This window comes from Zootoca vivipara, chromosome Z1 (assembly GCF_965207765.1).
Source record: "Zootoca vivipara chromosome Z1, rZooViv2.hap1.1, whole genome shotgun sequence".
Classification (NCBI taxonomy): domain Eukaryota; kingdom Metazoa; phylum Chordata; class Lepidosauria; order Squamata; family Lacertidae; genus Zootoca; species Zootoca vivipara.
Window position 1 is genome coordinate 37,029,666 of NC_142583.1, and position 25,236 is coordinate 37,054,901.

At 38.3% G+C, this 25,236-nt stretch overlaps 1 protein-coding gene and 1 pseudogene across 5 annotated transcripts in view; one reads left to right on the top strand and one right to left on the bottom strand.

Annotated features, from left to right (window-relative positions):
• LRBA (LPS responsive beige-like anchor protein) overlaps positions 1-25,236 on the top strand; it is a 358,996-nt gene that overhangs the window by 292,391 nt on the left and 41,369 nt on the right. For all 5 annotated transcript variants that reach the window (XM_035113955.3, XM_035113959.3, XM_035113958.3 and 2 more), the window contains exon 48: positions 17,008-17,175. In XM_035113955.3, the coding sequence (XP_034969846.1) occupies positions 17,008-17,175 (168 nt within the window). The remainder of the gene's footprint in view (positions 1-17,007; positions 17,176-25,236) is intronic.
• Positions 18,783-21,791, bottom strand: LOC148687340 (uncharacterized; annotated as a pseudogene).

Sequence of the window (25,236 nt, forward strand, 5' to 3'; positions counted from 1 at the left end):
AAATTCTGTGATTTGTGCCATGCAATCTTTCCCACTTTAAAAGAAGGCAGATGCTTCGTAAAATATTGATTTTTAACATGCCTTTTCCAATTGAGTGAGATGTTTTAATTTAGTGTCTCTTCTTCCATTATCTTTTCTTGCCCCCTTTTTTCCATGGGTCTGTGTATTTAGTCTGTGAGCCTCCAGGCAGGGTTTTGTTGTTTTCAGTTTTGTGTTTTTATGTAGTACGTCACTTTGTTTTCTTCAAAGCGCTTAAAAGATTATAGTGGTGGTGATGGTAATATTATGTAGAGAAGGGTAAAGGGGCTTTGAATGCTGGAAACATAAAATATTGTGTGTGTGTGTGTGTGTGTGTGTGTGTGTGTGTGTGTGTGTGTGTGTATGAAAGAGATAGATAGATAGAGAAAGAAAGAAAGTATAAGCATTCAATAAGAAGGTTTGTAAATTCATTTTTCCTTTATCTGATTAGGTACTCTACGTTTTAGGCAATGATGTGTGAACAAATCTCAGGAATTCTTAAGTTCTTGAGGCAAGTTGTACATTTGTGACTCACTGATTAGTAGATAAAGCATAATACCTCTTAATTTGGGGTCACAAGTGCTCAACTGTCATGTGCTGACCTTTTAGTCATTACATTTCGAAGTCATGTCATTCAGGAGGCTGGGGAGAAATTTGAAGGACAATTCTGAATGACTGGAGTTTACTTGGAGTTCTTGTTCATACAATAATGTGTATAGGTTACATACTTGCATTATGAATAATGCAGATAAATCCACATGACATAATGCAGATAAATCCACATAAATATGAGTGGTTGGATGGAAAAGGTAGAATCTGAAGCAAAAAACAAACCCAAAGATTTAGGGTTCATAAAGTTTGTAGATGCTGAAATTTTCAGTTTCTCAGTTCAAAGCAAAATTTATAAACCTTAAGGACTCTGTTGATGTGAAAAAGTTAGGTACTTTTGTTTTCCCAGTGGGTTCTACTTAATGGTATTCAGAAGGGTGAACAGGGAGAAGGAGGATCCTTTAAGCAAAGGGCAGCAATCTATCTCTTTATCTAAATTATCTGTGTGAGGAATTTGGCACTGCTGGAGGATGGTGGGGCAAACCCTCCGAAATTGTCTAGGGGAGGAAGTGTGCTACAGGCAACGAGACGTTACTGTGAAGCTTAAGCAGTCAATTTATCTGTCTTACTAGGTGACCATTATGTGGTTGTTTTAGCAGCCACAAATATTGTCAGAACAAATGAATTCCAAGATACTGAGTACGTCAAGGCTTTCTGACACTGGTGGGTGTGCCATCACAAATTAACTAGTATTAAAATCTTTTCAGTACACACTTGTCTAAGTTTCCAAACTTTTAAAACTCAGAATATTTATGTCAAACATCAGCTCTCAATAGACTTCAAATGATGCAGACATGGATGTGTGTTCTAGTCAGGGAGGAATGGGATTATATATATATGGTTGTGAAGATACTTGTGAGAATCTATGTATTCAGTCCTGCTTTGTCTATCCAGTTTCTGTGAGCAAAAGTTACAGATAAATAGGAAGAGTTGGCTTTTTATTGTTTCTTGCAGTCAAAACAAGGGCAGGATTAATAACTGCACACTTCCAATGAATAAACGATCGGCTTAAGATATAGTACATTAATATGCAGGGCTCAGGCAACTGGTGGGATTGAGAATTAAAAGCCCAGTTTGTTATTGACCTATTACTCCCATCGTCCCTGAGCATCAACTGTGCTTGCGGTGATGGGAGTTAAAGATCAACAACATCTGGAGAGCCCCAATTTCCTCACCCCATTCTAGGAGATGCTCTTGCAAGCCCAGACAGGACCTGGCTTGATGGCAGTAGGCAAAGTGATCCCAGTAAAGGAAGCATTAACATTAGCTAGGATGCTTAGGAAGAAATTTTAGGTTGTGAGCCATGTATCTCTATATAGTTTGTTATATGCCATGAACTGTGACTGCAGCTGAGTAATCATCTCTTGGGTAGAAAGAGTAGTGCACCTCTAGTCTAAAGAATCCAGAAAGTTAAGATCCAAATGACAGCCCTCTAAAATTTCACCCTCTAAAAATTTTTAAGCCGTCACAAATAATTTAAAGGTTGCCAGGGACAGTATATCTCACCCATCAAATGCCTGGGTGAACTTCTCATTCTAGATTTTACCAGCCACGTTGGGCAGGGATCAAGAGGATACATTGTCGAGTTCACAGCGGCAAGTGTTCTGGCCATATCGTTAGGCCACAACAATTCGTACTAGACGATGCTCCAGGGACCTCAAATGGACCTGCACTAATTGTGGAATCAAGTTTGACATGGATCTGAATGATTTTGCCCTCAAAGCGCTTTGCAAATATCTCACAGCAAGCTGTTGAGTGGTCTGTTAATGACAAGACCCTGGTCTGAACCAATCAATCTACAGCTCTGCTGTTTAGTTCACTGAAGATGGAGGTCAATAAGTATGTTCTCTTTGCTGCTGCCAGTACCACATGGGAAACACAACTGTGCACTCATACCTGCGTTTGGTCAAATTTGTGTTGTGGGGCTTGTGCCACCTGTGCTCTAGCTGTTGGCCAGCCTGCTTCAACACTTGGAGCTCAGAAAATGCCTCAGGGTCCCTTTGGGTTAGAGAGGGTGCTTAGGAGAGATCGAATCAATGGGCCTCTCCATCTTTCCACTCCACAGTGAGATTAGAACCTCAGCCATGCTGCCTGGAAATTCTCCCAGGGCATATTTATTTAAAAATATATACCCTGCTTTATAAGGAACTTCCTCCATAAGCTACAATTAAAAAACATGCACTCCACATAACAATAGAATATAGAAATACAAATGCAGTATGCCATCATAACAATAAACCAACATAAAAACTCAAATAGAAAATGAAACATAATAGGGATTATAAAAGCAGCACTAAGATATAAAATGGAGGGACGTGGGTGACACTGTGGGTTAAACCACTGAGCCTAGGGCTTGCCGATCAGAAGGTTGGCGGTTCAAATCCCCACGACGGGGTGAGCTCCCATTGCTCGGTCCCAGCTCTTGCCAACCTAGCAGTTCAAAAGCACGTCAAAGTGCAAGTAGATAAATAGGTACCGCTACAGCGGGAAGGTAAACGGCGTTTCCATGTGCTGCTCTGGTTCACCAGAAGCGGCTTTGTCATGCTGGCCACATGACCTGGAAGCTCCCTCGGCCAATAAAGCGAGATGAGCACCACAACCCCAGAGTCGGTCACGACTGGACCTAATGGTCAGGGGTCCCTTTACCTTTACCTTTAAGTCATAAAATGCTAAGAATTAAATCCTGTAGGGATAAAATAGGCTAATATAAGAAAACTCAGGAGAAAATAAAAGTTTTAAACAAATTATTGGGAAGATCATTCCAGTTTCTGGAGGTGGACCAACCTAACTACTACTCCACTCTTGCAGAGAGGTTCAGTTGCAGCTGGTCCAAATGTCACTAGGAAGTGATCAGTCCAGGATAACAGGGTGATAATCAGACACAAACCTTGGCAACCATATCCAAATCCTTTCTATAGTGAAAACCAGATTGAGGGTATGATCAGCGTTATATGTTGGGTACATGATTTATTGAGCTGCTCCATGGTTGTCATAGTGGCCATCAAGACCTGAACCAGCTCAGGCAACATTGAACTGGATCCTCACCAAGACTAACACCCTCAAGTTCTCTATCATCACGCCAGAAACCTCCTCCACCAGCTCAGTAATGGAGGTGGCTGAGCAGCGGGATGGGTGATACAGCCAGCAAGATCCCTGCCCTGTCTGTTACCCAACACCAATTACAAACTCTCACATCCAGCTCCCAGGTGCATTGGTTTTCTGGTAATAATGATGGTAGTTTTATGAATGACTACCATGCCCCTACCCCATGGTCCTCTTGACCTCAACTGCGCTTTACTGAATTCCCAGGCAACCACACCTAGTTAAGATCAGAGTGCCTCAGCTCAGCTCTTAATAATGCATAGCACATCAACCGCCTCATCCACGATCAGATCCGTTACTTCATTGTGGACTGCTATAGCCACAATATTGGCCATAGTGAGCCCTCTGCCAAAGCAACCTTCAACAGGAGGATTTTGCAGAATGATTTTGATGTGGTCAGTTCTGACTTTTTCCATTTTATTACTGTTCATCCTAGTTGACTATTACTAACAGGAGGCAGATCACAAAGAACAATGTTAACCTTTTACTAGTAGACTCCTGTTCTTCCTGGTGTAAGCAGGACATCTGGTTATAGCCTCAAATAATTTCTACATTTAGTATAGGGGTAGTTGAGGAATTTTGGATCTACCCACTCCAGTGTCCTCCTGTCTGCTTCCCTTTAGTTAGGTTAAGTTTCTTTCTTCGTTTTTGTTGTCGTTTTATTTAGAATCGGTTCTAGGCCTGGAAAACAGACCTTCCACAGGTTCGTGTGCAATCTACACAGGAAGGTGTCCCCCTCCTGGGTGGCATTTCTGTTTCAAGAACCCTGCCCGCTACCTGCAGGAGATGCAATGATGGGTCCAGATTGTTCTAATAGCATTAAGAAGAGCAGGCATTTACTAGTAAATTCCATTTTTTTATTATGGGGGGGATAATTTCATTGTACTCTATAGTTTTTAGGATTAAAACTCTTGCATTAAATCTACTAATAAATTCGGTTGTTGCATGATTTGACTGAAAGCTAATCAAACCAAAATGTATGTTTTGGTTCACCTCATAAGAATGTAGGAATTTTGTTGTCTAACACAGGTGAATTTTCTCTAACAGATTTAAATTGGCAAAGGAGAATGATTTAAACCGGTTTCCTTTCTTAGCCAATTATAAATGAACTGTTGGTTTAAAGTTGTAGTTCAAGTTGCTTTAAGACTGTTTATAATGTATCCTTTGAAAAGCAATTGGTGCCTGTCTTTTGTTGCAAAGCAGTAAGTCTGGGGCGCATAGCCTGCAGAGCAGTAAAGGAATTTGATTTTACTCATTTCTAAAATTAAAGACAAATATCTGTTTCTATTGGATTATAAACAGGTTCTGGACAGCTTCAGCTGCTACATAAGCCAGGGATATTTTAATTTGCTGGGCAGACATGTTTACTGTGTACTATGTAGTTTATGAGTGTTACCATAAATGAGGTAATCTTGCATCTTGGTTTCCATGTGTGAAACATTACATGAGCAAATGCAGCTGGGTTGTTAGTTGATGATATTAGTGGACTTTATTTGGACATAAACTATGTGCTGAACTGTTTAAAATATTTGCTTTAAAGCTGGTAATGCTGTTTTCTTTAGCGCTTTTATACAACTTCAGTGAAATTAAAATTCACAAAAGGTGCACATCTCAAACTCAGTGTTAGCAATGGAGATTCAAAAAGTAACACCACATTCCTGATAAAAGTAAACTTTATATTCCTTCCTGATAACACTTTGCGTTACGCATGCACATGAACAGTAGCAAGCATGGTAAAGTAGAGCCAAACTCTGTTTGTGGAAAGTGTCCTTGTCTGATTTTGGGAGATTGCCCCCCTGTGCCATAGCCCACCTTAACAGCCAGGTACTCACAACTCTCTGGAGATGTTTTGTGGGAAGCTAATGGTGTGCTAGGGGGAGGGACAGGAAATTCACATCCTGTCTACTTTCTTCCATGGAGGAAAGTAGAAAATCCATTGTTTTTCTCTGGATTGAGACCACTGTGTTTTGCTATCTACTTTTGAAAAATCCAAAGACATAATTTTTATAAAATCTTATTGAGAGTTTAAAAAATCTTAGTGAAAGTAAAAATAAATACCGGTAGTTCAAATTTATTTTGAAATTTACTGCTGTTCCTAAATTAAATTCTCATGGTGAAAGCTTGTTGGTAGTAAATAACATTTTTGAACTCTGCATGGATTTACAATTGCATGTGCAGAACCCACATTTATTCAGCATTCTTAGCATTCAGTATATGAAACTGTTACTATTTTTGCACACTTTAGTACTTCAAGGTATACCTTTAATTAGCAGCTTATACAAAGATTAGATATGACCTTTGATTAATAACCACTGAAAGCACATCATATATATATATATATATATATATATATATATATATATATATATATATATATATAGTTTTAAGCTGGATGCCAGTAGAAAAGGACTTGGAAAATAATTACAAATTGTTGTGGGCTGTTTAATGTATAAAAGGGAGAATGGAGGGGGGAGGAAGACAGGGGTCAAGGAAAACGATGTAATACTATAATGTTTTTAGATGTATACATGACATTCCTACATTGGCTCAATTTGTTAAGCTACCTGACGTCTTCATGCGTAGTTTAAACAAGATTTTGTTCTTGGGCTGCTCTTCCTTTTTAGCTTTCTTCTTAAGGAGAAGGATGATAAATGGAAATATAAACATAGCATGAGAATGTGAACTAGCTCCCAAACATTTCAATAGGTTTATATAAACAACTGGTCATTGTTACCTTTAGTTGGATTACAGTTTCCCTCAACGCAGTAAGGCACTTCATCTGTGTTTTGGTGTATTTGCTTAAAGACCTCGGTGTTTAAATAATGGTTATATAATTATACATTCATTAAACATTTCATTTTAAGACATAATACCATAATGACCTGGACTGAAGGAAAGTTGCCCGAAAACAGACAAGTCTTAACTTTAAAAACCATTTGTTTTACCAAGTTCATTTTAATTGTGTCTATTTAAAACAGGGTATTGTATCCTTTGTCATTGTATGCATACTGGCTATAGATGTCTTTAAATGTTCACTGTATAGGTTGGACAACATGGCCATAGCCTCAAAGAAACATGGGGAAGAGTACATAGCTCAGTTGTAGAGCACAGGCTTTCCCAGGTTTCAGTCCCTGGATAGTCCCTGGATAGGCTTGTGCCCGAAATCTCTGGCAAGAACTGCCAGCAGTATAGAAAATACCAAACTAGATGGACCATTGGTCTGACACAGTATAAGATAGTTTGCTATGTGTCACTTGAGATTGGACACAAGATCCCATTGGGAACCAGCACATCTTAACTGATGTTGAAATGTGTATCTGAAATAAATTGAAACAGCAGAAATAAAATGTTTTCAACTAAGTTCTTGCTTCTTTTATTTCCCTATAAAGTAAAGGGACCCCTGACTGTTAGGTCCAGTTGCGGACGACTCTGGGGTTGCGGTGCTCATCTCGCTTTACTGGCCGAGGGAGCCGGTGTACAGCTTCTGGGTCATGTGGTCAGCATGACTAAGCTACGACCTAATATTTTATTAGCTACGACCTAATATTTTAGTTTTTAAAGAGATTTTGAATATACAATTTTATTTTTGGAGTAAGAGAATGAATAATATCACAACTGAAATCAGAATGAAAACGTTCATACCTTGATGAGTAAAAAAGTATTAAATATTTTGTAAAAAAAAAAAAACTTTCTAAGGGGGCATTTTCGGAAACGAGGCTAATCCACACAACATTTTCATTTTAGGTACACTAGGCATTTAAGCAGCTTTGAAATTTATACAGTTTTTGTTTAGCTGTCAAAATATTTAATTATACCCTGCCTTGAAGGTGTAAAACTGTCAAATAAATCAGAGTCTTTGAATAAATGTTTGGCGAATTGCTCTGGCTATGACACTGTAGATGCTCCTTGGCAAAACTTTGTGGTAAACGTTGTCAGCAGGTATAGGGCAACGCTGGTACGATGCTTGATAATTACTTGTAAAACAGCAGGTTGTGATGAAGTGGGTTAAGATGTTGCATGTGTAGCTTCAGAGCACTGGGCAACAGTGAACCTAGCTTCATATATATATCTGTTCATTTTACAATGCCGGGAAAAGTGATATCACTAAAAACATTTCCTCAGAAAAGAATTTTTGTTTTAATGAAGCTGGCCTGAAAGCTATATGGAACACCCCCTCCCCCCAAAAAACCTCAAGTCTCTTGCTTTTGTGTAAAAGTTAGGCTAATGTGTATATAATTACTAAAGTTTCAAGAATCTGGTTAAGCGGAAATTTTTCTTAGCACGATCCTTGAGACATATATATGTACAGTGGTAGTAGTGGCAATGCAAACTCTAAACTCCCAAAGGTGATTGGGGTGAGGTAAATTAGTTCCCCTTTGAAGCTTTTCTTCTCCCCTCCTTTCAGAATGAATGAGGAGGTCCTTGAATGAAAGCTGCTTTTCATTAGTGCCACCCAATACCTATTTGAAAGAAAAAAGCTCTCCTAACACACACAAACACAAGAGTAAAGGAAAGCTTCCCCTTTCTACAAGGAAGAGTTCAGCTAAACAGCTCCTAGCTTCTCTTTCCAGTCAGGTGGCTTCAAATCAAAGTTAATTACTGTAGTCATTTATTCTAATCACTCTCTTCGTATGGCTAGCTGCATTCTGTCATGGGGTGGCATCGTTTGAAGCCAGTTAGGTTTGAAAGCCACTGCAGGGTACTTGAGCCTCATTAGTGAGGCTTATCCATGCCTGGCTCTGGATGTGATCCCTGATTAACTCTCTGTTAGCCTCCCTCCCCAGACAACACTCCTCCCTTCCAATTAACTCTTGCCTTACTGTCTGCTTTTCACTCATATCAAGACATAGCAGCGTGAGGAGATGTTATTTAGCTGGCCTTTTGCTTTCCTTTCTAAGGCAAAAACACCCGCATTTCTTGATTTGCAGCTCTTTTACACAATTGCGATTGGGACAGATGTTTTTCTTCTTTTCGCTGAATGGCATCAACCTATAGCTGACAGCACAGTCATCTTGGTGCAATCTTCCAATCTTGGTGCAATTTACGAATCTATGCATGTGTTTGGGTCCAGCTGTGACTTGAAAGGTCTCCAGTTTTGTTTCAAGCCAGTAAAAGTTTCGTAACTGAAGTGAAGCCTATTAGATGGATCTGAGCTGGCCTGTTTTGCAGTCTCTGCTGGGGGGACAGGGGACAGGACGAGATTAAAATCATGATATGAAACTCATTTATAAAATTGATAGAACCTGGAGCTTCCTGCGCTCTGTACTGGCTGGTACACTGTAGTCCTAATTGCTATACAGTACAGCCATATACAGAGGCTTTGAATTAAACCATGGCATCACTTTGCATCAAGACAGATTTTAGCTGGTGTATTTGTTAACTCATCTGTAACAATAAGTAATATATCATATATTCATGATATATCAGGACGAGCAGAGGGAAGTGGCCATTAGCAGTATTGCTGTACTGAAACATCTGGCTCTAAGACCCACAGTGTGGTCCTGGGGGTGGGGAGTTGAGAGTTGAACCACATTTCTCTCACAGGAAAGAATGAAGAGTGGGTGCAGTATCAGAAAGCAAGATACACATCAGTTGGGGACAAAATGAGTGGTGGGTGGACTACTTAAGATCAACCCTTGAGTGGGCCAACACATGGATGACAGTAAAAGAAATTGATAGGATTTTTGCAGAAATGATTGTTCCTTGCAGATCAAACTCATTCAATTCTATCTGAAAGGATCAATGTGCATTTTATTAGGGCATATTTAGATCGAGCCTAACAGTTTTTAATAGTTTATGTTATGGTATGCTTGGTGAATTTTCACTGTGGATGCTGAAATCAAGTTTGTAAATTTTCCTAATGCTTTCATGATGATACAAACTGCTGTTTAAAGTCAGAGCTATGAATTACAAAGAAACATTCAGGATATTAAACAATTGTTTGTCTCTGTATTATTATATTCCAAACTAGTGCTTTTTTGTGATGGTACTCACCTGTATAGAGTACCATCACTTCTTTTTTTGCTGCCCATGGCAGCCATTTTGTACTAGCACCCACAACACTTTTAACAATATACGAGTCCTGGCTCCTTTTTAAAAAACAAAAACAAAAAAGCCCTGTCCTAGATGACCAGTATATCGGGAATTATATTCTATTGCTTTAAAAATATTATTATTGATAGAGCTACTCAGAGTTTATCCAGGACATACTGTAGTATATGATAGGTATAGACTTGTTCATTTATTTGCTGCACATCACAGTACATTCCCAAATGATCAGTATCAAAGCTTGGCTTTATAGGTTAGATTTTTTTAGATAATACAGGCCTACCTTCCAGGATTTTGTAAAGGTTGCTGAGAATGCATTTTAAGTATTTTTTAGCATGGAAAATTTCCTATGTAAATTAGTCTTTCTCAACCTGACACCTTCCAGATTTGTGGATTATAATTCCCATCCGCCTCAACTAGTATGGACACTGTGCAGAGAGGATGGGAGTTGTAGCCCAAAATATCTGGATGACAGCAAGTAAGGAAAACTTGTTAGAAAGTTGCATTGTTAACATCAGCATTGTGTGGGCACACATAGGTGTCATTCAGTCAGACCACTGAACTGGCTAGCCTACTATTGTTTACTGGGGCTGGCAGAGCCTCCCCAAGCCTCTCAGGCAGGAGTCTTTCTGGAAATGTTAGTTACTGAATCTGAGCATATTTGGATATGCACCAACACTGAGCTAAGGTCCCTCCCCATTAAATCAGAGAAATAAAATATGCATTTGGACCAGGTAGGAAAATTCAGAAACTGAGACGTTAACAAACAAAAGGGGTGGGGTGGGATCCATTGCTGAGAGAGGTAAAGGTTTTGTGAGAATGATCTGTGATGAGTACAGGGCAGACCTTTTTAGGCTCTAGTGTGGACGTTTTCTTCATTCGAGTTAGATGTCCAGTCATGGTACAGAGTGTGTGGCAGTTTTGATCATGTTTACAAATGTGCAGGCTATTCTCTTTTGATATGCAGGCTAGTGCTTTCTAGAATAAGTAAAGACAAGCAAAGCATTTTAGTCTTTATACTTTTCCTTCTGTTCAAGGGAGATTGACTCCTTAGTAAACAGCATCAGAATGCAATGAACCTTTTGGTGGAAGTCTGATTTAAACACTTTCCTTAGCATTATTATATACATGCGTACTTTCTTTCTAAATAATGAGGAAGTCCAACATGTTCCATAATGTTCCAGTTCTTATGTTTCCCCATTGTACTATTCCTCATCCCTCGGGTTTTTAGGAATAAAGAAAAATAATTACATAGAATGTTAATGTCAACTGAATAGTCACTATATGTATAGAAACACACTGCATTGTATATTTTAAGAACACCAAAATAGTCTGATAAAATGTCTATACTCTACGAGGCATACTATTCACCACCTAGGCTGTTACTGCAAGTGATGGTTTATATCAGGAATAAATTAGAAACAAAACAAAAGAAAATAATTGTTAGCAAATGCCATTTATTTTATTGGACAAATTCATTTAAATGTAACAGGTAGGAAGCTGCTGTCATTAATGTGTCTGTGTTGTCTTTTTCTTTATATAGTCCCCTCTTGCATATTTACTTCAAATGTCCAAAACAAAGCCAGTATTTTAAGAGTTAATTTCTTATTAAGAAGAGAGGAAATCTGGTAACTATTGAAGAGACTAGACCTATTGGTGCACACAAACAATTTGTCAGTCTTCGTAAACCTGAATCGCTTTCTGCAAAGTGGCTGCTCTTGCTTTGTTTGAACAGTCTAAACTTTTCCTTTTTGGAATTTAAATCTTAGAAGGGAATGTGATCCACATATTCAATCAAAATCATTTAATTCAAAGCATATTTTGATTGGAACAAAGCTGACATGGAAAAGAAACTCCAGAATTTTTTTTTAAGTTGAAAGGACTTTTTATCATATATTTAACAGGAAAATTTGAAATGGTTCTAATTAGGCTGAAAAAAACAGCCTTCATCGTTGTAAATTAGAAAGGTCATACATCAGTGTTAAGGAAACATTACTGCTAGTGTTTGAAATCCAGCACATGCAAACATAACAGACTGCTTGATTTTTAAATTTTGTTTGTTGCCCATAGTATAATGTGATCGTCAAATTTATATAGTCCTTAAGGAAAGGGATGTGCATTTGAAACGAAAGAACAGAATTTTAAGTCTTGAAACTAGTTATTGTTTTTCTGTTTCCCCCCTGAACATTCTTTAAATTCTGTTTTTTGTATAAGATTATTTTAGCTCATGTCTTTAGGAAATATATATATTTTATATATTGAAAAACTACTTCCTAAGAACTCTGAAATGGTATCAGGTTTATCTTACAATTTTGGGTGTGAAAAATGGCAAGAACATAAATCCCACCAAAATACTGTATTTAAGACCACCTTATAGACACACATGATGAATTTTATTGACAGTCATTGGATTCTGCTGGACTATGTACAGTACAGAAAGTGCCCTGTTTTTAATATTTTGTATATGATATCAGCTTGTTTAATTCATTCCAGGAAACAAGGTAAGTCTATGTTTTGTTTTACTAAAAAAGATTTAAAATGATTTAAAATGAGAGAGAGAGAGTATGCATTTATAAACACACATGCATTTTGTGGATAATAAAGAACTAATGCTACAAAAGCTAAATTTCATGCAATACATGATTTATCATCCTTTATTAAACCCTAATGCTGTTTAAATATATGAAAGATCTACTTATATTACAATACTTTACTTTTTCTTCGAAACAAAAGACTGAGTCTATTAATAGACAAGTACCTATTTTCTTGAATTCGAGGAGTGTACTTTAATAGTGCCTTAGGATTGCGCTTAGAATATTTATGAGCAATTGGGACTTTACCTCGGCAGCATCTTAGCTTTGATATTAAGGGAATCCTGGAGCATATCTGCTTTGTGACTGGATAAATGAAAGTTACTAATAGGTGTTTGTGTTTGACATCTGTATATTGTACTTTTTAGCATATCTCAAGTGTTTTAGTCTTGGTCTAATAGATCTCATTAAAAAAATAGATATCAGCCCCAAGACAGTTTGTCAAGGCTTATATGAGTCCCACAGGACTGAATTGACAATTTGTGTGTGGCTTTCCATGGCAGTCCTCTCGTGGTCTTATTTGATCCTTAACAATTGGGCATTAGCCTCTGATTTATTTTACAATAACTCAATAGAGCAGAATATAATAGTACTGTGTTGGGTGTTTTAGTGGATTTTCTTTTTTCACGAAATTTTCTCAGAGCATATATAGGGTGTAAATGATGCATCCTGTCTGCTTGGGGAGCACTAACAATTGATTGGTTAGGGTTTAAGAGCAGCGATGGGAAAGGAGTTTAGTATCCCCTAGTTGCACACCGTATTTAACTGTAGCTTTAATGAGCAATGTCTGCCTCGGAAGCTTTGAGTGATCTTAAATGAATAAACTGAACTCCATAGTTTGAGAGAGAAACAGAGAGAATTTGCTATATGTAAGATTTTTACACACACAAGCATTATTGACTGCATATTTGACATTCAATTTGTTTTATAGGGCAATGTCTAATGCCTATCTGGGATTTATATTATATCTAGGTTGTAATAGTCATTATCCTGCTTTTAAATATTTTCCCATTTGTCCTAAATTCTTATCATCTGCTTCCACAATTTGTTACATTATTTACAACAGTTTACAAAAGGTCTCTGGCCATATATATCGTAGTTTTGAATATTGCTGTTCTTTTCAGTCACTTTATGTTTAGGTATCACAGTTGCATGGGGGAAATTAACCATCACATTTATACACAATGGAAATATGTTAGAAATATATTGAAAGGTAAATTACAATTAAATTTCAGGGCTGTTTCATTTTCTTACTATTGTAGACGTAGACTGCAATCCTATACCCACCTACCATGTTTCTCCAAAAATAAGACACCGTCTTATATTTATTTTTCCTCAAAAAAAAAAAAAAACACGGTGGCTTATTTTCAGGGGATGTCTTATTTTTTTTTAATTAAGTATGGTACAGTTTAACCTACAAGGTTAAACTGCCTATCACTATGGCTTATTTTCAGGGTATGGCTTTTTTTTTTGGAGAAACATGGTAGTAATAAGATGCATTGAACTAAATGGGACTTCTTTTTCAGTACACGTGTATAGGATTGCAGTGAGTGTATTTAGACTCAAAGCACCCATTTATGCTAACTTTGTTAGGCAAAAGATTAAATAAATCACCAGCACTCTACTTTGTACATGTTCTGAGTCAGTGCGGTGGTTTTTATTTTGCTTCTAAATGTTTATTAAGCATACATGATTTGTATTTTGACATGACTGTAGAAAGATATCAGAATAGTTATTCAGCCTCATTGAATTTATGAATTTCTACCACAATAGTTTAATGTATATTGGTATATAATCAAGGGTTTTAGAGTGCAGCAAGCCATAAGCATGTTCATTTTGGATGTAAATATATCTTCCCATTTCTTTTTATTTTAGAAGAAGTAGCTATAAGAGAAATTGAATGTTTCTAGAAAGAAAGCAATAAAAATTTAATTCACACGATTGTCATTTGCTGAGCCTTATGGGACTTTATAGCACAGAGTATATTGATATGGAGACACTTGTGATAATTCTCACAGTTTTTAACTTATTAAACAATTTTGAAATCATTAATATTTAATTGGATCAGTTGTTTTTATCGTTTTAATTGTGCATGTGTGTTTTGGAAAGGTTTTGTACGAGCCAGAGTATTGCTTTCATAAATAAGGGCAGCTTTCCTGGTAGACATATGTATTGGAAAATTTTCCCATATGGTCATTTTTTTGGTGGCTGGGTCGAAGAGAAGAGTGACTTGATATACTGTCTAGTCATCCATTATAAAAGATGTTTCTAGCAATCCACTAACCGGGCTTGTAAATGAAAAAAATGATATGAACATGAAGATATGGATAGGCCATTTCTTGATTGAAAGTTCTAATTAAGTGAATAGAGGAAAATTAACTGAAATTAGCTGTCAGAAAATCACATTTAAATGAGTGATGAGTTGCTCAGGCAGTAAACATTTAAATGATATAAATTGCCATTTAAGTGTATGGTTTAATGTTTGTCATGCATTAACATGACATGAGATTGCAGTGACAATCAAGCAGCTTGCTCTAATTTGAACATATTTAGGGCTTTTGTGTGAAGTGCACCACACAAATTAAGACAATTGCTGTTTTTATGTGTCAATTTAAATGTTTCTTCAGGCATCAGTTAATGAAACTAACCAATCATTTCTGTATGCACACTGCAGACTAGTTTCTCAGGGTTTGAGTAAATTTCCCAGTTTAAATTAGGCATTTCCTTGAAAAGGAAGCCTTGCTTAATCTCTGTAAATTACAAAAATGTCATTTTTCTTTACATTGTTTCATCTGCACTTCTTAACCCCAAAAGTCAATACATTGTTGCATAGCTGATCTTGCATCAAAATGCTGGAATAATTTTCATTAGAATATGCTGTGGTCTGTTTTTATTAATAAATACTGACAAATGTTTGCCATATACTTGATAACTATAGCCTTGATAACTTTTAACTGTCGTACTTGTAGGTTATCCACTCTTGCAGAATGAATGCTTCTATACATTTATCCCCAAAGCCTTCATACAAAGGTTTCCCAATAATTTCACCAACTAGGCAGCTCCATTCAACTTGCTGTTACACACTGGGGCATATCTGACTATTAACTAGATAGGCCTGATTCATGTTTCCTGGTTTCCAGGACTCCTCTGCAATGAAATACATAAAGAAAACTTCGAATGCTCTGATAATGTTATATACTGATATATTGTGCATGCACACATACGTATATAGGAGATTCTCTACATTGTGGTCAGAGTTGTAGAAATGTTGATAGAAATTTGTTGACAAGTAGAAATAGAGTAGATTGTCTTGCACTATACCAGAGCCAGCATGGCCCAGAAGCAGGGGTAGCATTTGGATATGAGACACCTGGGATTAAAGCATCTCTTAGCCATCATTCACTAGGCTGGCCTTGATCACGTCACTCTCAGGCTCAGTTCCCCATCTGTAAAATGAGATTCAGCAGGAGTTTCAGAAATGGCTGAAAACAGGTTTTGTAAAGCATTTTTAATAGATAGGACTATTAAATTAATAATAATAGAAACAGGCATGTGCATTCTTAATAAAGAAGCTGAGCTGATGCTAATGGTGGTTTGGGATCTCCAATTAATGTAAAGTCATCAAAGCATATTTAAACCGTTCATTCTGCTGTCTAGTGCACAATTTTCAGACATTGAAAGTGATTAGCAGTTTCTAAATGCAAATAATAAATTGGACAGTTACTAAAGTATTAGACTAAATAGGTCTTGCAAACGTACGTTTTCTCTGTGGTAAAGATGGGGATAGGGAAAATGGAAAGCAGCAATGTGGGTACAAAAACACACACACTCTCATTATCTCCATCACTATTATACTCAGCTGTGTGTTGTATTCATGCACAGTGAATTAACTGTGCACTGTCCCCATGAGCACAACCCTAACTCCCCCCCCCCCTTTGGCTTTTCTTTCTTTGCACCAGGAGCTCTGCTGCAGGCCTTTGCTTAGAGTCATTCCAGGGAACTCTATAGAGCCCTGTTAATAAAACTGTTACGGTTTTTTATATTCCCCACCCCACCCCCCAAAACCCGTTGTTTTACCAACATTTCTGTGATGAATCATAGTTAAGGTTCAAAAGACAATATGAGTCGTGATCAACATTTGCACAGAATGGCCTAACTTTGCCTGGGCTCATTGAGACTCATCTACATAGCACTAAGCACTACATAGCACTGTTCCTCAGACCTTGTGGGGGGCTGGACTATATTTTTTTGGGGGGAGGAATTGAACGAATTTGTATGCCTCTCAAATAACCCAGAGATGCATTTTAAATAAAAGCACACATTCTACTCATGTAAAAACACCAGACAGGCTCCACAAATAGCCCAGAGATGCATTTTAAATACAAGGACACATTCTACTCATGTAAAAACACTCTGATTCTCGGACCATCCGCAGGCTGGACTGAGAAGGCGATTGGGCCGGATACGGCCCCTGGGCCTTTGTTTCTACTCAGGCACTAAGCCATGGTTTACTGTTGCACTAATTCTGCCTTTGTGAAACTTATTTTCCAATTATGTATTGTAACTATTTCATTATTGTTAAGTAACATTGCAGTCAGGAAATAAGAAGCTACATAAACAACATTGTGTTCTTTTGCAGGCCTTGGAGAGCGAATTTGTTTCCTGCCAGCTCCACCAGTGGATTGATCTGATTTTTGGCTACAAACAGCAAGGGCCTGAGGCTGTCAGATCTCTAAATGTGTTCTACTATTTGACCTATGAAGGAGCTGTCAATCTCAATTCAATAACTGACCCAGTATTGAGAGAGGTAAGCTTGTTAATGTCTGCGGGAATAAAGCGTCACAAAGAACTCCGTTCTTACATTAGAATTCATACAATATATATATGTGTGTGTTACGATAACAAAAGTGCATTGGTTTAAACTTACTAACGTGCAGTTTATTTGGGTCTTTCTTGCCTTATGATTTTCAAAGCAGACATTATAACATTAGAATTACAATTATCTAACAAAACAGATTGCAAAATAAGTTTAGTTTATTCATATCTGTGGTGATTAGATTGTTTAGCATTTACATCACCCTTGCAAGTTACCAGTGAGGTGGTTTTGCAGTTTTGCTTTGCTTGCCTTGTCGTATTTGGCTTCTTTCCCACCCTCCCTGTTGCTGAGTTAGGCAACCACCATAGTGCTTTATATTGCTTCCTGGGTGCAGAGTGCTGATTCAGCTGCTCCTGCTGTTTTCCCATCTCAAGCTAGCAAGCAAGTAGACGGTCACCATAGCATGGTTTCATGGAAGCGTAATGGTAACTGCATGTGCAGGCATACACATTATCTCTCTTTTAGCCCAATTAGAGCAGAAGCCGCCTTAACAGAAGTCTCTGTCAAGCTCTCAGAGAAAACCATGAATGCAGTGCCAGGGTAACTGCTGGTCCCGGATTTTAAGATCTGAGAAAGACACTACTGTATGCTCATAGCATATTCTTTTCAAGCTGCTTCTAGAAACAACCCTCCCTTCCAATGCTTCTTAAGTTAAAATCTAAAAAGCGGTTTGGGGGATTTGGAACAACAGCTATTCAAAGAGTAGCAAGTGCTCTTAAACCACATTTGGAAGTATCAAAAGCTTAATCCATATCCTTACATCGCTCAGGGTTGTGGCTTTTGCTTTTAAAATCTTAGCTATATAAAGTAGTAGTGTAGTAGTGGCATACTGTATCTCGATACAGAGGTTTAATACAACGGTAAGTAAAGTAAAATAAAATAAAATAATGAAATACTTCTAAATGTTCCTGTCAGGTTTCACATTGTGGGCTTTTAGGGAAAAGCCTAGAGTGCTTCAGATGGATACAGTTTTTAAATCAAAGAATGAATATTATTATTCGTTATTCCACAAATGGAACCATGTTTCCACCCTTCACCTGCTCCTTCAGAGGAAGTGTAACCCCATCAAGAACAGGCACCTCCCATCATAGCTGCCAAGTTTTCCCTTTTCTCGCGAGGAAGCCTATTCAGCATAAGGGAAAATCCCTTAAAAAAAGGGATAACTTGGCAGCTATGCCTCCCATCCATGTGGTCTTGGGAACTGCCCACAAATAGTTCCTCAATCTTACCTGGGTGGAGCTTCAGTTTGCTAACTTCTTATCTAGTCTATTGCTGAGGCACTTCCAGCACTTCCACTGCCACACCTGCAGATGTAAAGGAGAAGCAGAGCTCTGTTTCATCTCTGTTTCATCAGCATATTGCTGACAATGTATTCCATACCTCTGGATAATTCCACTCAGTGGTTTCATGAAGATGCTAAACAGCATAGGGGATAAAATAGAACGCTGAGGAAGCCCACATTGAAGGCTCTGTGGAGCCAAAGAACATGCCCCAAACAACACCCTCTGGGAGATTAGCAACTGGCTGGTATTTTTATTTTATGAGACCAGGGAGGATTTGTTGAGGAGTGGTTTTACCACTGTCTTCTTCAAGCAAGCAGGGACCACCCCCTCTTGCAAGGAGGCATGTATCACCTCCCTGGCCCAGCCAGATATTCCCTCCCTGCTAGTCATCATCAGCCAAGAGGGGTCCAGAGCTCAAGTGGTCATCACCCTGATGGATCCAAGCACCATGTCCACACCCTTGAGCCTTACTAATTGAAACGCATCCAACACAACAGGACTAAGTGCTTTGGACACCCCTTGAGATTAATCTGCTGTAGCAGTGGAGTCAAAATCCTTGTGGATGTCCTCATTTTGCTTTGCAAACAAGTCACAGCAAGCTGCTGTCAGTTCCTCCACCTCCTTCAGGCCAGATTGTAAGAGGCCCTGCACTGCCCTGAAAAGCTCTGCCGGAATGCATAGTAAGGATGCAGTGGAGGCAGCAGAGTATGCTTTCTTTGCTTCCTTCATTGCCGCTTGGTAGGCTCGATTATAAGCCCTCACCCGTGTTTGATTACATTCAATCGGTTCTTTCCTCCACTTGCATTTGAGTCATCTCCCAGTCATCTCCCAGCTTGTTTTCTCGCCCTAAGCTCTGGAGTATACCAGGGAACCAAGCAGGTGAATGGCCCAAGCCATTCGGATGTTTCAGAGGTTGGCCAGAGCTTCGACATATTAGCCAGAAAATCCCCCAGAGCCATCTGGAAACCCATTGGATCCATCACCCTCTGAGGGCAGACCATCCTCAAAGGTCCCCCGCCTCTGCAGAGGGGGAAAGGCGCTGAAAGTCCAAATCTCTGCAGGAGGTGATCTGACCATGACAAGTGACTGATGTCAATATCCCCCACTTTCAGATCACCCTCTTCCTGCCCACTTGAGTAAACAAGGTCCAGAGAGTGGCCTGTCGTCTGGTTTCCCCGGCAGCCTCATGGTTTTCACGGCAGCCATGAAGTCCTGAGCCACCCCCCAAAGTCCGTTGCCTTAGCATGGATGTTGAAGTCCCCCAAAACCAGCAGTCAAGGAGTGCACAATCCAGCCTACAAGCCCACCTCTGTCAGCTGAGGCAGGAAGACTGCTAGGCAGCGAGATGGGTGGTAAACCATCAGAATCCCTAACTGTCGCAATTGCCCAGTGTCAGGACCTCACACTACAATGGAGCTTGGCTGTGAACCCTGTTATGACCAGCTCCATCTCTTTGCCACCATTTTGTGGCTGGTAGATCTCAATGATCTTCAGCACTCTCGGGGGGGGGGGGGGCTTGGTGATAGAAATATTTTAAACCCCTGGTCAAGTGAAACTGATATAATCACATCCAGTGTTTCCATGTCCCTTGCAAGCAGGAGCTAGTTAACTGGAATGAAATAGGGAGTTGCTAAAAGTGTTGTTGACATTCCATCATGCATTGCATTTATGGGTTGCTATTGGGCAGACATGTGGGGGAGACATCGGTTCATAGTAGTTGTGTATCCCCTGTAATATCTAGTTAGGTCCTTAGAAGCAAAGATAAAATCATTCAGGGTGTGTCTAAATATGTGTTATTTTTTGCCGAGAAGTACTGGATGCTAAAAACCAACACATTATTTCTCACTATGATGATTTCCCAAATAGTTAACACATGTGGCAAACTAGCATCAGTATGATTTCTGAATAAAAGGATTTTATTACCTACTTTACTATTTCCATGATGTGATCAGCATAACAGGCTGCAGCACATTAAACTTTTATGTAATTTTTAATTGTCCCAAAACAGCTGTATTGCCAATAAAACTGAGAGGCAAGCTCGCTTGTGCTTTGGCCTAAAACAAGGTTTTATTGGCCAAAATAAATAAATAAAAAAGATTAGAAATCTATTCTGAAATGTTGTGAGACATCTTAAATAAAGATTTCAACCTTTTGTTGTTCTGCTGAAACTGTGTTATGTTCCCTGGCTTTCCCACACAAGAGCATGGGGTTTGTATTTACTCTCTTGTATTTTAATTCCTTCCCATGTTCTGCAGGATAGATCAGGAAAAGGGTGAAAAAGGAGCATTAGAAAGGTCAGGACTGTAATGATAGAAGAGATTATGAGCGGAAGCAAACTCTTTAGATGCTTCAGGGTTAGGTCACAAATTATCCCTTACAAATAATCTCTAGCAATAAAAAAACCAAGCATAGTCTTCATAATTGTTTGAATCCACCCTGTATCCATATGCAGAAACAATGGGTGGAGAGATTTTCAGAACAAATGTCCCCAAAAGCAGTTCCATGTGTTCTAGATCTTTGAATGTAGAGGCCAATGGTTGTCGTTCAGGTGTGCATCTTTAAGAGAGTCAGTGTTTTAAAAAAAAACCATACTAAGCAATGATAAAAGAAGAAAGTAGATAATGAAGAAGAAAAGTTTTGCTAATATATTCTAGATTACACATTCCCTTTTCCGAGCTGTTTTTCTTAAAATTAGATTTTATTCTAAAATTAAAACTGCAAGAATTCTTTTTTTTAAAAAAAAACTAAGAACTCTTCTGGTGTATGTTTAGGAGTGATTATACACACACATCAGTGTGCTAAATATGCATACTCCAAATTAACCTCCCAATAGCTAACATGCTAAAAAGTAGAATCTTATATCCCTCTCCCTCATATTCCATGGCTACAGTGTAAAATGCATGTGTGTGTATATATTTAAAAATTGTGACATCAATTCTGATGTATTATACCTTGAAGATTCCAAGAAGAATTGGGTACCACCTCAACCCAAGGTGAATTATTCTGCTTTTAGTTATGAGTGAAGGTAAAAGTAATATGAAATCTGATTGTGTGCATATCTCTCTGTAATCATACTGATATGCATGTGATAAATTGCCAATCCATGTGATAAATGAATTTGTCATGCACCTCTGGCAGCCTCATCATCTCTCTGTCTGTCAATCCATCTCCTCAAGGACTTACTCTCACATTCCAAAATTCAGAGCAGCTTCCTTTGACCACTATCTTTCCCACAGCAAATAAGCTTACCAATGGAAGCTCCATCCTTTCCCCGAAGCTATTAGTCAGAAATCACAGCATAGATAAAATCTATACTTTAACTTTTGGTACCCCAAACTACCTTACAGCACAATTCCTGTGTTTATCTACTCAGCTCAATGGGGCTTAGTCCCAAGTGTCAGCATAGGTTTCCAGACTTTGTTTCCTTGAGAATGTTTGGTGACTCCCCTAAACAATTTCCGATTTCCCTTTTGTGTGATATTAGGGCCTCAGAGAACAATTATAACTGAACACAGTTTTTAAAAAGTCATATTCAAGTCACTATCAATTAATCAACAAGGCTGTGCCTTTTTAAAAAGAAGTAATAAAGTGCATTTTAAAAAGAGATGATATAACTCATCTCCTGGAATGCATAGTGTACAATTGTTCATTTATGCATGGGCTTTCAAATTCAAACAGAAGGCAATAAAAATATATATAAGTAAAATATAACAACAGAAACAGACACTTCCAAGCAAATCTCACTGCTTTACATGGCAACAGGAAATTTTGTTCAAATAAAAATTCTTTTCTCTCGGTATGATAAGATAAATGCCAAGGCAAGTTAATCTCACATTATTATTATTATTATTATTATTATTATTGTTAACAAGAAAAATAGGTTAATTTATGTATCTGAATTGCAGTTTTGAAATCCATTTATTGCCTTTTAACTTTTCTGTAGGCAATTCTATGTGGATTGGTAAAGTCCAATTTTAAACACATGATTAGCAGATTCATCAACACCAGAAGAAATCTGAAAGCTCTATTGTGTTGCATTCAGACATATAGATAGCTGAAAATACTAGTGCAGACGCGCTGAGATGCACCTCTTTGTGGCATATATCCTAAACATCTTTCTAATACTAATATAGAACTATGTAGATACCTAAGAGGAGGCTATAAGTAATCAGAAATGGCTTGCTTTTAAAATTGCTTTATTTATTCATTGAAATATTTATAATCCACACTTTACCTGAAGGTTCCAAAGTGGTCCACAATAAACAATAAAACCATACTGAAGAATAAATAACTTAAAACATCATAATAAATGTCAGTAGCATTCACAGATAAAACAAGCAGCAGAAAGGGAAATGAAACATTCTAAGGTTACCATGCATGTCATTTATAGTCTGGGGTGATCCTGAATCCATCTTTGTTGTTTAGACCCTGGTGACATCAGTGGCTAGGAATACTTTTATTCCAGCTTCAGCCAGTAAAACAACCATGGCTGTTTCTGAACCAGGATAGTTCAGAAACCTGGTTAACACCAGGTTGGATGACTACAATCTGCTATATATGGGACTGTCCTGCAGGTTGGCTTGGAACTAGTGCCATAAGCAGTGGCTTGACTGCTCATTGGAGCAGGATATAGCCACCATGTTAGGCCACTGCTGGGAGAATAGCACTGGCTGTCAGTTAGCTACCAAGCTAAGTTCAAGGTGCTGGTTTAAATGTGTAAAGTCCTATGCAGCTTGGTACAAGACACCTGAAAGATTGTCTCACCCCCTGTATGATCACTGCTTTCTTCAGTAGGTGATTTCCATACAAAACAAAAATTGGATCTTTAGTGTAGTGTGATGGCCTTTGGGATTCTGATTGCGTATTAGACAGGCACCATTGTGTTTGCCTTTTTGATGCCTACAGAAGACCATCCTCTTCTAAAAAGCCTTTTCAGCAGAGATCTTTCTGAGTGCATCTGTACTGGAATTGTTTTTAGATGTTTTACCGTTTGTGTGCTTGCCTCCCTTTGTCAGGAAGGGGCAGGATATAAATTTAGTGACTAAAACCCCTCCTCGAAAGGCTGCACAAAGAGCTGTGCCTTCCCCTGACATTGAACTGAAAACTGTAGAGACATGTTGCACTTCAGGAGGGAGTCTGTTCTAGAGATCTGGAACCACTGCAGGGAAAGTCATCCCCCCAACCTCTGCAATGCAAGCCTTTGCTTAGCACAGGGGTCACCAAAATTGACCAAATGGGGTTCCTCGACAGATCTTGGTGAATGGATAGGGCTGGTCTGGGTGGAGGCATTTTTTCTGATATTTGGCGCCCACATACAATTACTAAATAGAAATTAGTCTCTTTCTTAGCCTTTGTTGCCTTCACTTTTACTGCAGTTTCTTGTGTTAGTCTTTGTTCAAAAACCTTGAAGAATCCCAGTCCTTGTGGATCAGATATGATATGATGGAAATGAATATCTAGAGCTCTGCATAGCTACTATCCCACTTCCTGTTTTCCATTCCTCTGAAGGTCTGACATATATTGAGCCTGAGCATTTTCCAAAATTAGTTATTTCATACATGCCAGCATTTGAATGATGGTGTTGTTGTTTTTTAACCAGCATCAGCAATGTTTAGTTTACCCCAATTTAATGACAGCAGTAGCAAGTCTGCTATCCTATCAGATAGAAAGTATGTTTGACTTCCCAGTCCTTTTCATCCATGGTGGGAGCCAGGTATTTCAGCTCTAAATCAGATGAAGACAGCTGAGCTGGTGAATCTTTCGGGAAATCTAAACACATTTGTATTTATAGCCTGGTCTTAACAGTCGCTAAATACTTTTAAATTATCAGCAGGACTTGTTTACATGCAGATGGAGTACAACCTTTGATGCATGTCTTAGAAATTCAGTAAAGTGATTACAGGATGCTGCAGCAAAGGAGTATATTTCAAATGTGTGTATAACTGAATACTACATTTATGCACAATTCGAAAGTGTTGTGGAAACAAATATGTTGGAAGACTCACTGGCCAGAAGTGTGTTGCCCAGATGGTTTGCTTGACACAGCACACAGCACAGAAACTGTGAAAAGCTAAATAAATGTTAAGGATTAGTCTGCTTTTAATTGAAAACCTGCATTTAAAATACCATAAAACTGTGCCAGATTTTTTTTAAAGAACATATCAAAACCAAATACATTGTTTTCATGGCCACCTGGAGTTTAGCTTGTCAACAGTAGTGGGCACTGGGCTGTGATCTCTTTCTCTGAAGCTTAGTGAAAAACAGGCCCACTGCAAGATGGTAATACATTCAGGGGTGTGTTTTGGGGTGCATTTTTTTAGGAGAACCTGCTTCATATTTCACCATGGATTAATTTTGTTTGGATAAGGATCCTTTGAAGAAAGGGTATTCTGCTTATATCTATTACCAGTTAAAGTTTTAAAAGCAAACTCCATTTGGTGAAGAAAAATCTTTGTTTTCAAGCTCTAACTGTATTGTTTTAAATGGTGATTTAATGACAATATCAACATTTGATGTTTCTCTTTAAGCAACACTATTTTGATATAAATAAGAAAAAAGTAGTGTGGTAATTTCTTTGGCACAACTTGTACTTACCGTGAGAAATGAAACTCGGTTGGCTCTGGCACAAGAGCAAGCATAAGAATTACCTTCTTATCAGTAAATTCAAAGGTCCATTTAATTTAACAATCTGGGGTAGAGGACTAAACTT